Source organism: Myiozetetes cayanensis, unplaced genomic scaffold (assembly GCF_022539395.1).
Source record: "Myiozetetes cayanensis isolate MyiCay16 unplaced genomic scaffold, myiCay2020 scf6-25, whole genome shotgun sequence".
NCBI classification, from domain to species: domain Eukaryota; kingdom Metazoa; phylum Chordata; class Aves; order Passeriformes; family Tyrannidae; genus Myiozetetes; species Myiozetetes cayanensis.
The window spans coordinates 4,909,428-4,925,359 of NW_026087853.1; the positions used below are offsets into that span (position 1 = coordinate 4,909,428).

The following is a 15,932-nucleotide window of genomic DNA, read 5'->3' on the forward strand; positions in this document are numbered from 1 at the left end:
ATTGTTAGAATTTACCTGGGGTAGTTTAGGTCCCTGAAGGCTCCAGCAAAAATGCACCAGCTGGAAACTGCATTTAAGAGCCATTTTGTAACCTGGAAGCTGCTCAAGTCCGGCATGAGGTGACTGCCCCAGGTGTGACTCTGCTCGTGCTTAGGAAGGGCTGTGCTAGAGGTGGCTGTGCTGAGGTTACTGCTCTGCATCTGTGAGGGGCATCAGGTTCCTTTATAATTTTAATATTATTCTTTTTATTGTTGATCCTGAAACATCTGTTAATTACAAAAAAAACCCTCCCAACTGTGTCAATGTGTATCATGTTACATAGGGTTGAAACCCGGGGTCCTTTGTGACTGCCCAGCCGGGCACTGGTGCATGTGTGTTCAAGATGCCTGTCACAGAAGAAGAGTAAGGAATTATTTCACTGTGTATTTAAAGATAATTTCAGTATAAACAGGGTGAGAAAAGTGCTGCTTTCTCCTGTGGGCCTGCTTGCAAATGCAAACTTTTTAAGGGCTGCAGCACGTTTTGATGGTTCCTTGTACAGAGACTGCAAAGGAATGCTTTGTCCTGGGGGAGTTTAGAATATTGGTCTGGGGATATGAGATAATCATAGAATCATAGAATTAACTGGGTTGGAAGAGACCTCCGAGATCATCGAGTCCAACCCTTGATCCAACCCCACTGTGATTACCAGATCATGGCACTCAGTGCCACATTCAACCTCGTCTTAAAAACCTCCAGGGACGGTGAATCCACCACCTCTCTGGGCAGGCCATTCCAAGGCCTGATTACCCTCTCTGTAAAGAACTTCTTTCTAATATCCAACCTAAACCTCCTCTGACAGAGCTTAAGCCTGTGCCCTCTTGTCCTGCTGCTGATTGCCTGGGAGAATGTGATTACCCTGTTCATAAGTTGAAGTTGGGATTTTACCTTCACATTACTGACTTGTTCCAAAATCCATTCAAATGAGTAGAGGTCTTTTAATACGCAGAAGACTTATATTTAAAAAGTGCTTACAGTGTGTGTTATATTTTATCCCATCCATATCAAAGTGTGATCTGTACCATCATTGGGATGCCAGTTCTTGACTTTGTCTGTAACATCTGAGAATATCCCTGTAACAGAAGCAGCAAGAAATGAATGCAAAATTAAGATTATTTTCCTGCAAATTTACTTGAAGCAAAATAATTGAGATAGTTAAATTTATGCTAAATTTGCATTAACAACTGTTTTGCCTGAGAAATATAGAATTTTTCTGACTCTAATACAAAAAAACGTCTAAGTTGCTAAAATGACAATCAGGAAATGGGTGAGTCGTGACAGCTCTACGTGCCAAAATGCAGAATCAGAATATTTTAATATAATTTTTCTAACAGAAACACGGAAATGTAATTGTTTGGGGAGGGAAAACACAAATGTTGTTTTTCCACCTTTAGGCATGCCTACGAGTCCAAGAGCAGAAACTCCAGAAATTTGACAACACGGTGGCTGAGATAGAAGAACTTCTGAATAGTAATGAACCTCCACTGGAGCTGCAGGTAGGAGGAAGCTTTTACAGCTGATCTGTCCTAACTCGTTACTGCAGCCCTGCTTCAGGATTGTCTTTGCCACACTAATTTCTTGGTTTGACTTAAATCTATCCAAAGAGTGTTGGAGACATCTTGTTGGCTCTGAGCAGTGGCGTTTCATTTGTTGTCTGTCTCGAGCTGTTAGAACCAAAACTGTCATTTTAAACACAAAGCCCTCTGTCACTTCTGGGCCTCGCTGGGACTTGGGCCTGACCCGGGTGTTTTGCAGCCCTGCCGAAACAGGCCAATATCACTGATGTCTGACTTTGAGCTACTGGCCAGCAACAAGGCCCAATGGATCTCATCATCCTTTTGTATGAGCTTCACACAGCAAAGAATAAATCCTCCTGCACTGTTTAAGACCATGGCAGCCCTGCCTTGATCCTGCAGCAGTTCCCTAAGCATCCCATCGCAGTGTCTGTCAGATGCACCTTGAGCTTGACCCCGCTGGGCTATTTCTGTGTTTATCCTCAGCAGGCAGTGAACTCAGAGGAGTTTCACTGGGTAAAGTGATCTAAGGAGCTTAGGAAAGGACTCAGTAACCTTGTGCTGTGCACGCTGTGCTCCTTGGGAGCACCAGATGCCCTGAGTCCCTGGGGTGGTGTTTCAGCGTGTGGCCACGATCCCACCGAGTTCCTGCCTCCTGCAAATCAGTGGGAGCCTTAAGGATGAGGTTAAGGACCTGTAGCTCCTTAGTCAATAGTCTCCAGCCAGAACTCCCCACCTCTCTGCTGCCCTTGCCTGTTTTTTGGGTCACTGTGGGGAATTTGCCCTGATGGAATCACTGCAGGGAGGTTTGTTACAGAGAAAGCTGCCACCCTCTTTTTCGTGGCAGCTGAAGAGCATGTAAGGCCTTAATCCAGCTCAGAGTAGACACTGGAGTAGACTGACAAATAAATTTGTTAATAAAGCAGCACTGGTACATATGCTAATAAAGACAGACTGAGATTATTTGTCCTCAGAAAAGCAGGGCTTAAATACTATTATTTTTCAGTCTGTGGAGTGGGAGGGGGAACAAATTGGAACAAACTGTGATTGAAATGTCTGGGCTTCGGATAATTTAATTTCTTTTTACATCTATCATGGATTTTTGTAATACTCTAGGAATTTAATGCAGTATAATTTATGCATGTTTGTTTCCAATTTTCAGGTCATCAGGTCATCTGTTGTGCAAAAAATGGAGCTAATAAAAGAACTCTTGTCACCGAAGCGAGGGACCAGTGAACTCACTGTGAATACAACAGAACTGAAAGGAGACCTTGATCTGGCCAAGACACAGATTGGAATGACTGAATCACTTTTGAAAGCCTTATCTCCTTCAGACACCTTAGAAATCTTTACTGAATTAGAGGTAACATAGTAGAAATTATGTATGTTTTATAAATTTGTTCTTTGCTTCTCTCTTGGGCAAGTCTTCAGAAGAGTTTGTCCTGTCTAAGTTGTAAACTGCTGGAATAACTCAAGTGAAGAGCCTGGCTTGAATATTTCTTTAAACTACCAGAAACATGAAGGAAAAGCCTGTTTTCACTGGCATTACCATATGTAGTTAGTTAACCCTTGCAGCTATTGGAAATGGTTAATCCTAGGCACAACAACAATATTCCACCCAGGATATGTTCAAGCAGTTTAAAAATGGTCCTCTGTTTTTTTCAACTTTAGGAGATACACCAGAAAATTCTGCAACAAGAACACCATGTGGCTTTGCTCCAAGAAGAGACGGATTGTCCTGATGTGGATGAATTAAATAAGCAGCTTAAATGTGTCACTGACTTATTTAATAACAAGAAACATGTGCTTCAGGATCACTTTATCGATGTTTTGAACCGTAAGCAAACACATTTCACCTTTATGTGCCTTTATAGGTTTGCACTGACCACCGTAATGACTTAAAGGTTATGCAGTTAATTGGTTTGATGTCTGAAACTGCTTCAATATCTCAAACTGCTTCGGGGTTCTGAACAAGATAAAGATTTGGAGAAAAATGGCTTGTGATCCCAACAAACCACTCAGTCTGGATGAAAGTATTTTGTTTCTTATTTTTACGTTTAAAAAAAAATAGGTAAAAGAAGTGTAAACATAATTCAGGAACAAATGTCAGAGTATTTAATTTAAAAATGCAGAAATCCAAGGTTTTTATTTTTTCCAGTAATTTTTTACTTAAACTTAGTTATAAGAATGAACAGTGTTACTGCTTTTTGTTTTAAGCAGACACAGAATTGTGCAATTGGGGAATTCGACCCAAAGGTGGTCTCATACCTTTACATATTTTTGAAGTGATATTAATTTGTGTGGAAATGAGAAAAGTTGCCGATAGGCCATTCCAGGTCTTGTTTACCCAGACTGCTGTGTGTAACAGACTGTCCCTTCCCAGTGAACAGGTAGGTTTATTGTCAATTAATGTTGGGTAAGAAAAAATTTGAGCTGCAGCATTTTCAGTCACACTCTCTGTAGTAAAAAGCAACCTTTGACAGTAGCACTGATAAATACAGTTGTAAATTGTCTGAAATCTTAATGTTAAATAGGATTTTCTTTTACAGGATACAGTTAATGAAGAAAATTGGAATGTATCTTTTTTTCAGGTCAGTGCAAGAATTTTAATGACTGGTTCAGCAGCACTCAGCTGTCTTTGAAGGACTGCTTTGACCCCTCAGAAACAAAACCGATACTGGAAGAAAGACTACAGAGGCTAAAGGTAAAGAATTAAAATGTTCTAATTTCTAAAGCTGATTGTTCTTGAAGTTTGACTCTTTACACAGGAGACTATTCCTGGGAGTGAATTCACCAGCACTGGCTTTGTAACTTGAGGCAGAAAGAGCATTTCATGTAACTTAAAGCATTAGGACAATAAGTGGAATGAAAATAAAACTTAGTTCAAATGAAGTATCGGTGTTTAAGTTCAGACATACTTGGGCAAGTGAGAGACAGAACAGTAGTTAGTGAAAGTCAATGGACCTTGAGCAAGTCCTTCAGTGTGCAGAGATGCAGAAAGTCAAATATGTACAGAGTAACATGAAATTCTGACCCCCCCAATGGACTCAAATGTGAAAAATATGCATTCATTTCATTGTAGCCAGATTTTCTCTCTGAGTCAGACAGAATCAACAGAAAACAGATGGAAAAGCCACAACATCTGCAAGAAGCAATCACAGTTAAGCAGCAGCAGGAGATGTCAGTGCTAGATTTGAATGCTGCTTTCCTGTTTCTTCTGTGTATGTTTGTGCTGTAGAGAAGAAAAAACAAGTCACCTACTTCACTTTCTCCTTATTTTACAAACAGCAACTTTTCCATTTGCAAATGGAATTGTCAGCAAACTGTGAATTAACATATACTCCTTTTCATGGACAAAAAATATTGGTGAAGATAACAGGAGCTGAAAAACTCTTGTAACATAAATATCCATTATACTACAGCAAACACATCTTGTGTTCGTGTTCTTTTTCAGCACTTCCTGACGTCTGAAGGCAAAGATAGAGATATCCAAGAGGTTAAAACTTTATTGAATAAAGTGAAGCCTTACTTGCCCAAAGCAAGCATTAACCACCTGAACAGCCGTGTGAGAGATCAAGAAGCAGAACTGCAAAGGTTGATCTCCAAATGTCAGAAACGGGAAAAGGAACTTGGTGCTTCTCTCCAGCAGCTCAGTAGGTAAGAAGCTCCTGTAGTTTCTGACATTTTAATCACAAGTGGTATAAGATGGTTCATTATTAAACACCTATAGGGAATGGCAAACAACCCTGCTTTTATAAAAAATGGTATTTATTTAAAGGATAATGAGTGTTTTGTTATATGCTTTGTGTGGTTTTTCTCATTTCATGGCATACCTGTATGGACACTGTGGATAGTTTCAGGATCATGAACTGATATCCTTAAAGTAAAACTTGTGCTCTAAGTGTTGCTTGATCTGACACGTCATATTTATGTTACTTGCTCAGCAAAACACTGTTGTCAGCAGGTTTGGGCTGTGTAATGCCTCTCATTTTGACCTGACTCTGTATTTGTACACACTTTTAGCCTTGAAGAAAGCAGCTCGGCCTTGGAAGAATGGCTCACTGCTCAGGAGGAAAAACTAAAAGAGATCAATAAAGATGAGACTAAACTTGAAAACTTCTATAAAACACTATTAATGCAGAGGTATTGTATTTTTTGGTCTCTGTCTAAGAACTGTCTTCCAAACAAGATTGTTCCATGTTGTTACAACAAGTAGATGTTTATTAATTTTTTTTAATTATTATTTTTCAGAAAACCATTTGACTCCATGGCTCAGCTAGCAAGTTCCTTGAGGGAGGCTGGGCTGACAGAGTATGAAACCATTTCAGAAGCCAGTAATCTTATTAGCAGGTACCACACATTGGTAACACATGTAAGTGGAATGGCAGGGAACACTGAGAGACTTCCAGTGGAGGAACAAAACTTTGAAGAGCTTGCCCAGGATGTTTCTTGCTGGATCAAAAAGCTTGAAGAGGCTGCTGATAAACTGAGATCCCAGGAAAGTGAGGTGCCATCAGAGCAAAGGATTAATCAGATAAAGGTATTGTGTTAAGTGTATTCCTTTTTCACCTCACAGCTCGAGCTAATACTGGGGGAATGCTTGATGAGTCAATACCCCCTGAAAGACACTGTCACTGCTCATGGCCTGTAGTTTTGTGGCTTATTTGAGGAGGGGCAGGGGATGTCTGGTATTTTTTGTTTGGATTTTGCATAGTTTATTTCCCACCTAAGATGAGATCCATTGCTGCAGCTCTGGGTGAAGCAGCACTGAACTCATGAGGTGCTTGGCCATGTCCTTCCCACTGTAGCCTATTCCAGGGGTGGAGAGGGAGGTTAGAAATGTAGCTGGGGTGTCTGGAGAGCCTCTGCAGAGTGTGTGGCTTCTGAGGTGTCCTGCTTGGCCACTGTGCTGGGCTGCTCCACTGCCTGCATGGGTGTCTCAAGCCCCAGTGTCCTCTGCAGTGTCTCCTTGCTCTGACTACCTAGGAAATGAGTAATATTGTGGCATGAGATTTGAAGCAGTTCTTTTTAATTGTGGGCACAGTTTCTTGTTATGTAGAGAATAATTAATAAATTGGCTCGATTATTCCAGACTGTCAAAATTAGATCATCTATCTGTTTATGTATCAGCTATGTAATATATTGGAAGAAGAATTCTGTTGTCTTGAACAGCAGTGTGCAAAGTATGAAAGAACAATGCTAATACTTTTTATTTTGTAACCAAAAAAACAATTGTTCATGTATTGCTTCTGCATCTTGTTTAATACAGGAAATCACAGCCCTCAGAGAAGAAGGAGAGGCCAAAATACAGAGTATGGTAGCTGTAGGAGAAACTTTACTGAAAAATGAGGAAAATAAGAAGCCAGAGGTTCAGCAGACCATTTCTGAGCTCCAGAAAAAGTGGGAAAGCATCTGTCAGGTGGCCACTGAATATAGCAGGTAATGTGGAATTTGCCAAGAGGCAGTATAGATCATTTACTGCTCTATTGACTTTTTTCTCTTCCTCCTGCATCAGTACCATTGAATTTCTGCTCCTCGGGAGCAGAACGAGGTACCTACAAAAATACTTGTATTTCTGCAATATTGTGGAGGGGCAGGTCACAGTTTGGACTGAATAGTCAAGTGGGGAATAGCTAGAGATATTTTCTGGTGTAGCCACAAATAGCCAGAGAATATTCTGTTGCCTTCTGTTCCTACTGAGCACTCAGTAAAAACAGCACAAGTAGCTCTCAGGAAGATGGAGCATTAGCTGTGTTGGATCCAACCCAGCAGAACACAGAGCATCCTCTTCACAGGGTGGTGAAGACAGGAGAGGAGGTGCTCAGCAGGTCTGAAAAGATGCTCAGGACCTGTAGGATCAGGCTTGTGAATAACAGATGCACCAGGGCAACAACAGCAGGGAGAAGCTGCAACAGGAGACTTGGTGCAAGAGCACTTCACGTGTGCGAGGCTGTGCTTCGTTTGACATTCGCTAAAAAATACAAATCTTGAGGGGCAAAATCAAAACACTTAAGCTTTCCTTTTGTCCTCACTTATCCTGCTGTACCTTGCAGAATTATAACCAGGTTTTATTTATTTGGATTTGTTTGTGTGGGATCATATTTTCAAATGTTGGCATTTAAGTTCCATCTGGAAACTATCTGAGCTTCATCGCTAAGTGTGAACATGCAAATGTTCCCAGTGTCTCACTGCATATTTCCTGTGGACAAATGCAACCTGCTGACCTGCAGCAGATCAGCAGGCATGCTTATAGAGCACACAAATCAAAATCCTCTGTAAAGGTCAGGGAAGTAATCACTGGACTGTACTAAAATAACTATTGCATATGCTGGTTTTGTTGTCTGTACCTCTAAACCACTCCCCCACTCCCATCTCAACCAACGTGATGTGTACAGAACATTCATTTTCAGGAGACTGTCATGAGAAGTCAAAGAAAACAGATTCATAACCATATTGCAGTTTTGAAACAGTACTTCTGCTTCAATGAAAAGCAGAAAAATACAGAGCATGAGCATCACATCTCAGATGCTTGAAACTGTGGGCTTAAATGTTAAGGTTCAAGAGGCTTAGTCATTTGTCTCGCATTTAAGTCCAGTTCATCTGCAGTAACTTCAGTGCTTTTCATCACCTTGAAGATTCTAGTCTGATTAGCTATTAAAACCTGAAAAAAAGTGTTCAATACACTCAAGTTCATCCTGATGGTTGCCTTGTTCACAATTTGACGTTTTCTGGGTAATCAATGAATTTGACTGCTTTATACTGTTAAACACAGTGTTTTTTTCTTAGCCCTCAAGAGCAACTTCAGTGTGACAGGGAGCACTATGAGCAAATCAAAGAGGATCTGAAACGGGCTCTGATGGACCTGGAGAAACAGCAACAGGAGATGGGCTTTGCCCTTCAGCCTGGTTTGCAGGAGAAGCAAGCTCAGCTGGCAAACTATGCCGACCTCCTGCAGAAAGTAGAAGGCTTAACTTCCCAATTCAGTGAATTGAAAAGCCAGAAGGATCATCCACAGGGTCACACTGGAGATCCCTGCTTCACAGAGGTGGAATGGTCAGACTTAAAGCACCAACATGAAAATCTACTCAGCCAACTCCAGGTTGGAACCTCAATCTTTTTCCTTATGAGATTCTTTGTATTCCTATTGGTTGCAGTTCTCACTGTTTACCTGTAGTGTCATTCAGATCATTCAGATGGGAAGTTTATGGGTAAAGCTGGGAGTGGAGGCAGTTCCTCTGAAAAAAGGGCAGGGAATTCCTCTCTCTCTCTTTCTTACTGTGAGAAGAAGAGCACCAGGAGCTCACAGTCACTGCCTTGTGCTCTGTGGGGGGATAAATGTTTATACAGATGAGACCAAAGTAAGTGTGAAGAACATTTTGTACCTGTGTAAACAGCTTTGGATAGTTAGATTGTGAAACATTTGTTCTTATATTCTCTAAACCGCGTAGGTTGGAGAATATAAGGAAATGAATGAATTTGGAAAATATCTCGGAGATGCTTTTCCAGCATCTTTGTTTGTATTGTTTGTTCCACCATCTTGTTTGTACTGGTGTCACCCAGTATAGTTGCACGTGCACCCTGTGTGGCATCCTGCCTGTATCATCCCTTCTGAATAGAAAACATCCTTTTTAGAAGTACATTCTTATGGAATGCCAACCCTTCTGCTTCCTGCTACTAATAGAAATTTCATTTGTGATGGACTCCCTGATGTGCTGGGAAGAGAGCAGGATGTTTATGTGGTTAGCTGGGTATTTGATGGAAAGCAAGCAAGTTTGTTGTGCTGGTGAGGTCCTGGAAAAGCTGTGGCAGTCTGTGGCTGAGTTATGTTTGGTTGAGATAACGGTGGACTAATCCTAGAATCTCCTTGGTTTCTAGACCATCGTGCAGACATTAGAGAGTCGTGTTCAGGAGCACCAGCAGTTTCAGGATATGGTAACAGCCCTGAGCACTGAGCTAAAAACCATCTCTGAGAAGCTTGCTGGTTGTGAAGGTCCAGCACTGGAACAACCATCAGCTGAGCAAAACCAGTTGGAGTCACAGGTACGTTGTAGGTTCTGCATCATGGAAAAAGGATCTGTGCCCTGGAGACCATCACATTTATAAAAGAGAACTGCTAATGGTGTGAAACTGAAAAACTAAGAAACCTTTCTTAAACAAAAAGTAGTATATATGGTGTTCCTTTTATCAAGATAATTGTAGACCTAAAACCACTCTGAATGAACTGAGGGGACCTTTACTTTCAGTTGGCTGAACTGAAGGTGGAATTGTCCTAGCTCAAGCACACAGGCTTCTTCAGTTTGTTTGGTTGGGATTTTATTTTTCCTCTCTGGGCATAATGAGGAAAGAGATCATTAAATTTGGTGTTAGTAAGTGTCTTTAAATTAACCAGTGTGGAAAGCTTAGGAAAGTGTCAGTGAGCCAAGTTCAGTTGTAAGAAGCGTCCTTCATGCAAGAATGGACATTCTTTTGCTCTTTGGCAGAATGGATAATAATCCCTGAGTGTAGAGAGCTACTGCAAGCTGAGACCATAGCTCAGATGTGGGTCACTGCAATTCTGCCTCCTCCAGAATTTACTCTACCTCTAACAACTAAAATGGAACAGGAGAGATGTGGGGGGGATTATCTGTTAAGAAACTTGGAAGGATCATCATGTGCCGCACAGTGTGCTATCGGATTGCTTTATCATTGTATTGCTTATAGCTCCAGGTGATCTCTGTGCAGAAAAATGGCTGACAAAATTACTGGTTTAGTGTTTGACTTCCTGCAGCAAATAGGTCTGCACGTACTTTTCAACACAGTTTGTTGTTGACAACAAATATTTTTGGTTTTGGAGATTGACTTTAGATGGAGTGAAAACACTTCAAATAAAATGTTTTTTTTCTTGTCTAAAGGAACAACAAGGACCTCTTAGTCGATATGAAGACACTTTAAAGAAGATTTTGGTTTTAGCAGAAACTGTTAAACAAAACACCTCTTCAGCAGGACAGAAGTTTATTAAGGATGAGATTGAAACACTTCAGAGCGAACACAGGAGTCTGGAAGAAAGACTTGAAAATGTCAAGCAAAAGAAGGAAAATATTTTCAGTGAAGCCCTTGAGTTAAAAGATGAGTTTGGTAATGAAGTACAAATGGAAGATAAGGCAGATACAATGTTGAAGAGAGAGATACAGATCACTTGTGACAGTGGTGTGGCTGCAGGAGAGACCCCCACAGCAGTGGAGCTGATGGAGCCTTTGGAAATGCGTGATGTGAGTTTATTTGTTGACAGTAAAGAGGCACCTGTCTCGCAAATATATTCTGTATATTATATCCTTTATTTCATGGAAATGAAGCCTTTTGTAAGTACATGTGTATAATTCAAAGATGTGGAGAAGCTCCCTTAACTTGTCATGACAAGTTTGTAACAAACCAGTAACGTGTATTCAGAACTGCAGTTCTCCATTTAAATATAATATGCATACAGCTTTCTCTTGCCAGGAATTAGAGCAGGTATCCTTGGTCAGGACATGGGGGAGAGGGTGTATAAATGAGAAAATTGCTGATAAACCTCTGCCAAAGAGCTTAGAGAGCTTCTCTTAAACCAGCAAGACTTGTTTAGAACTGCAGCACAGTATTTGTCCTGTTTGTTTGCAACAATAATAATTTTTGCCATTCAGAGATTTAATGTTAAAATACAACATTGATGGTCACCCACCCAAGCAGATGTTCTTTTCTATCATTTCTCTTAGGGTCAAGATGTAAATGGAAATATGTCAGAGAAAGAGAAGCAGAATGATCCAGTTTTGGAGGAAAGCAGTCTCTTGTCAGACAGCCCGTTAAAGGATATCAATCTCAACGAGGACATATCGGGGCAGGCTGTTCAGGTACCTGACAAATACCTTCTAACACATGGCAGTGTATGGAACTGTATGTGTGGCTGTGTGTTCATTAGAAATGCATGTGCAATTCCTTAAAATCTGTAGTCTTACAGAGACATATTTTCCTTATCTGATGGAAGGAATGATAAGTTATACTCTCCAGATCACCCCCTCAGCCTTGCTGACATGAAGTGTGCAAGATATCAATGTGATTGTCTCTGCAAGCCCCCAGGGCTTGGACGTGCTTTTTCTATGATGCAAAACCTGCCACATACTTGTGATTTTATAAAATCATGGCATCACACAATGGTTTGGGTTGGAAGGGACCTTAAAGATCTCATTCCCATCCTACAGTTTTGTCACTGTAGGTAGTCAGAGGTCACTAACCTGGAATTGCTGGTCTTTAGGGGACCTCGGGGCATTCATACTGTAAATGCCTTCGTGTGTTTGGAGCTGAGGGAATGATTTGGAGTACTCCCTCATTGATCTGACCATTGAGTAATAAATCTATGTGGGAGAGATGACCATCAAAATACCAGAGTGGAAACTATCCATGCTGGGATTTCTGGAGAAGGTGCAAGATCAATAGTTACCAAATGTGTCTAAGCAGAAACTTCTATAATCATATTAAAAGTCATGTGAGCACTTACTGCTGTTTGTTTTGTCTTGTAGCTGTTTGAGAGGTTAAGGTCCTGATAGGTTAAACTGATCTGAGCAGGAGTTTCCAAGATACTCTGGATTTTAGTTACACAAACCTTTTCCTTTATTCATTAAGCTAAACTGAAAGTAGAATAGACAGATTGTGGAGTGGGAAGATTCTTAGGAAACTTAAATTTTGTACTGTGACTTTTACTGATCGTAGACATCTTGTGTTTTGCAAATCAGGGGGAGGCTGATAAGGAGAGCCCAGGTATGGACAGACAGGACAGGGTCCAAGAGGATGTGCTGGACAGTGCAGTTCTGGGAGGTGAAGCAGGACTGGAAAGACATAAGGAGGGTGTTCCTTCTGAAGGTGATGAAACAAGAAAGGAAACCCATCCAGCAGAGGTAACTGGACATGAGATTACACCAGAGTGTGGAATTTGGGGTACATGCATAAGCTTAGTTGCAGTGGGGATGATACCACTAATAAATAAGTAATAAAAATCTCAAGTTACCCCGAGCTAATTTTGTCTGATGTGTTGTATACTTAGTATGTGTTAACTCACTTAATCCTTTCCTGTACATTTAAAATTAGGATATAGAGGATTTTTTTTAATACTTTGCTGTGGATACTGCATTCCAAGGGATATTGCATTCCAAGTCACCTGGATGTATTTTGTGAAGTCTTTTGACCATTTTGTTTGAATACTATTATATACTTACACTTGAGTCTCTTCCAGTTATGTAGATTTCTTATTTACATATTTACTTTGCGTGTGTGAGGCTGTACTTGACATGCTGTGTCCTGTTTTGTGCACCCCAGTACAAGGGGAATTCTGATACTAGAGCAGTGTTTAGGAGCTGCAGCTATAATGAGTGGGAGTGGCCCAGTTCCCACTGGAGATTGAAAGGCTGACAGGGGTCTCATTGCTGTCATCTCCTCCCTGATGGGGTGTTGCAGACTCTTCTCAGAACTTCAGTTTTAGCAACTGTGTGAGATACTGAAAGCTACATCCAGCAAATCCCCAGGTTGCCCACAGGACTGTTCTGGGCTGGGTGTGTAACCACAGACTCTCTGTCTGCAGCACAAGTGCAGGGAGCCTCAGGAAAACGCTAAACCTTTCAAAAAATGCACTCAAGACTGAGCTCAGGAGTGCACAGGTCCCTGCTCAGAATAACGGGAGCAGCGTGGGTCAGAGTACGAACGCTTGCAATCTGCAATTTTTCTAAAAGTTTTTAGCAGAATTACAGCACTTCTTCTAAGTGCTTTCCTCTGCCATAACCTTGCCCCCAGTAAATGATGAGATGTAATTGTGGTTTTGCTCATCTACCGATAATTATGGGCTTCATAACTTTGTCATCTCAAGCACTGTAATTACTACGCAGCAAGTTTGATTAGGGCTTTTTGATTACTCGTTTCTTTTATTTCTCTTACACCAAAAGGAGAAACCTACTGATGTCAAGAATCACTCATACAGAGAAGATGTGGAAGAGGTTCAACAGAAGGTGTGCCAGAAGAGTCAAGCCCTGGAATCTGCAGCAACTGAGAAAGGTGGTCTGGGATCTGATCCCCCAGTTTGTGCACGTGAGGTAACCCAGGGTTTATTATTTCAAGCAAAGTTTACCAGCCATTGAATTTTTGTTTCCATATGGGCTTCAGCTGAAGTTGTTTTAAAAGAGACAATTACTGTTACATCAAAATCAAGAGCATTGTGTATAGTTCTTATTTATGTCCATGATAGTTTTGAACTTTATCCAAAGTGCAAACCACATCATGTTTTTCAGTGGATCTGTTCAAAAGAGAGTTCAAAGTGGTTTTTAGAGCCATCATAATCAGTCTTTATTTTATGACATTTACAGTTTCTCTTTTAATTGTTAATCAATACAACTTCTTTCCATGTTATTATATTAGTTGTGATAGTTTTGCCATCGTAAGGAAGGCAGATCAGAAAACTGAAATCCAAGGGTGATCCAGTGTAAGAAAATAAATGAAATAAAATAGGGAAAGGAGCATGGATTCAAGCTGAGTTAGTGACAAGGTTGTTACTAAATGACTTTACTAAGTCTACTCTTCTTTAAGAGTAAGGGAGTTACATCCCAAGTGCCCCGTGACTGCTGATCTTGGACACCACATTCTTAACCTGAAGGTAGGGCCAGATCTAATCTTCAAGTTCAACCTACAGGTAGATCCACAAGTGGCCTGTCCATTGGCAGGTCTTACATGGGACTTGCACATCTGCTCCAACTGGAAACCCCAACCAAATTTCCCAGAGGTCTTAGGAGTCTGGAGAGGTTCATGCTGACTGGAAACTAGCCAGTGATATTCCAATTTACAAAGAAGGGTGTGAGGGAAGACCCAGAAAACTATAGACCTGTTGGACTAACCTCAGTTCCTGGAAAAATGATGGAGATAATCCTGGGTTCTATTGAAAAACGTTTAAAGAACAAAGCAATCATCATAGAATCATTTAGGTAGGAAAAGACTTCTTAGACCATCAAGTCCAACCGTTTGCCCAGCACTGCCAAGTCCACCACTAAACATTGTCCCCAAGTGCCACATCTGCAAGTCTTTTAGATACGTCCAGGGATGGTGACCCACCACTTGGCTGGGCAGTCTGTTCCAGTGCCTGACCACCCTTTCCATGAAGAAATCTTACCTGATATCTGATCTAAACCTCTCATGATGCACCTTGAGGCCACTCCCTCTTGTCCTATCACTTGCTACCTGGGAGAAGAGACCGACCCCCACCTCGCTTTCAGGGAGTTGTAGAGAGTGATAAGGTCACCCCTGAGCCTCTTTTTCTCCAGGCTGAGCCTCCCCCAGCTCCCTCAGCTGCTCCTCATCAGATTTGTGCTCCAGACCCTTCCCCAGCTCCATTGTCCTTCTGGACATGCTCCAGCACCTCAATGTCTTTTTTTGTAGTGAGGGGTCCAAAAAATGGACGCAGGATTTGAGGTGTGGCCCCACCAGTCTGTATCCAGGGAGGCAGTGCCACGGTGTGCAATGAGAACATCATACAGACAAGCAGGACATGTACACTGCAATCCTGAGGTTTTTCTTAAAGTCAGGACACTTACTTTTTTGTGTGTTTTGATGCGTTGATGTTTCAATCTTGTAGAGTGGATTTCTTCCTCGCTCTGATAGCTTAGCTGAGTTGTTCTGCTTGCTTCAGCTCTATGGCACTCCAGAGTCTCTTGAGATAAAATGTTATGTCTGAATTGATACAACTGTCACGGATGTGTACACAGAGAAATTGAAAAGCTCTCTGATTGACTATTTCAGCAGTGGTCCCCTTCAGTTTTGACTGAAAACAACCAAAAGAGTTCAAACAAACAGCAGTATTCTTTTCTGATAATGCGTCCTGTGTGCTGTTTGTTTCCCATACTTGGAAGCAGGTATATTGTGTATAGCTCATGACCACCAAAGGGACAGATAACTGGCTGCTTCCTAGTCAAATAGTATCTAAAGTATCAATACAGTAAGTTTATCAAACCAGAATTTTTTTTATTGTTATTCATTTCTACCGTTAGTATCATGGAGAAGCTCAACACTGTAGTTGTATCTGTGTATTTGTATGCATTGACTCAAAGTATTTGTGGAACAGATCTGCAGATGCAGACAAGCACTGAGGGAAGGGAAATGCAAAAAGATTTTTAAGGTATTGCCACATGACCCAATTAACCTGTGACATTTCATTTATATTCTTGTCTGCAACAGCTGAAGGTGATGTTAAACATGGCCCCACCTCAAGTGACTTGTACTTTCTGTCGTGGGAATCAGAGACAGTGCCAGGGACTGGCTCTGGAGCCTCCTAATCCCTTCCTCCCCACCCTGATTGAGACACGGCTCCCTAACGCTCTCATCTTACCCCAGATTTTG

The 15,932-nt window shown here is 41.3% G+C and overlaps 1 protein-coding gene across 1 annotated transcript in view; it reads left to right on the plus strand.

Annotated features, from left to right (window-relative positions):
* SYNE2 (spectrin repeat containing nuclear envelope protein 2) overlaps positions 1-15,932 on the plus strand; it is a 171,474-nt gene that overhangs the window by 52,496 nt on the left and 103,046 nt on the right. The window contains 14 exon segments of the mRNA XM_050335581.1: positions 1,434-1,535; positions 2,716-2,916; positions 3,225-3,390; positions 4,145-4,257; positions 5,008-5,210; positions 5,577-5,696; positions 5,805-6,093; positions 6,823-6,992; positions 8,340-8,652; positions 9,429-9,593; positions 10,445-10,801; positions 11,282-11,416; positions 12,296-12,457; positions 13,496-13,642. Coding sequence (XP_050191538.1) covers positions 1,434-1,535; positions 2,716-2,916; positions 3,225-3,390; positions 4,145-4,257; positions 5,008-5,210; positions 5,577-5,696; positions 5,805-6,093; positions 6,823-6,992; positions 8,340-8,652; positions 9,429-9,593; positions 10,445-10,801; positions 11,282-11,416; positions 12,296-12,457; positions 13,496-13,642 — 2,643 coding nt within the window.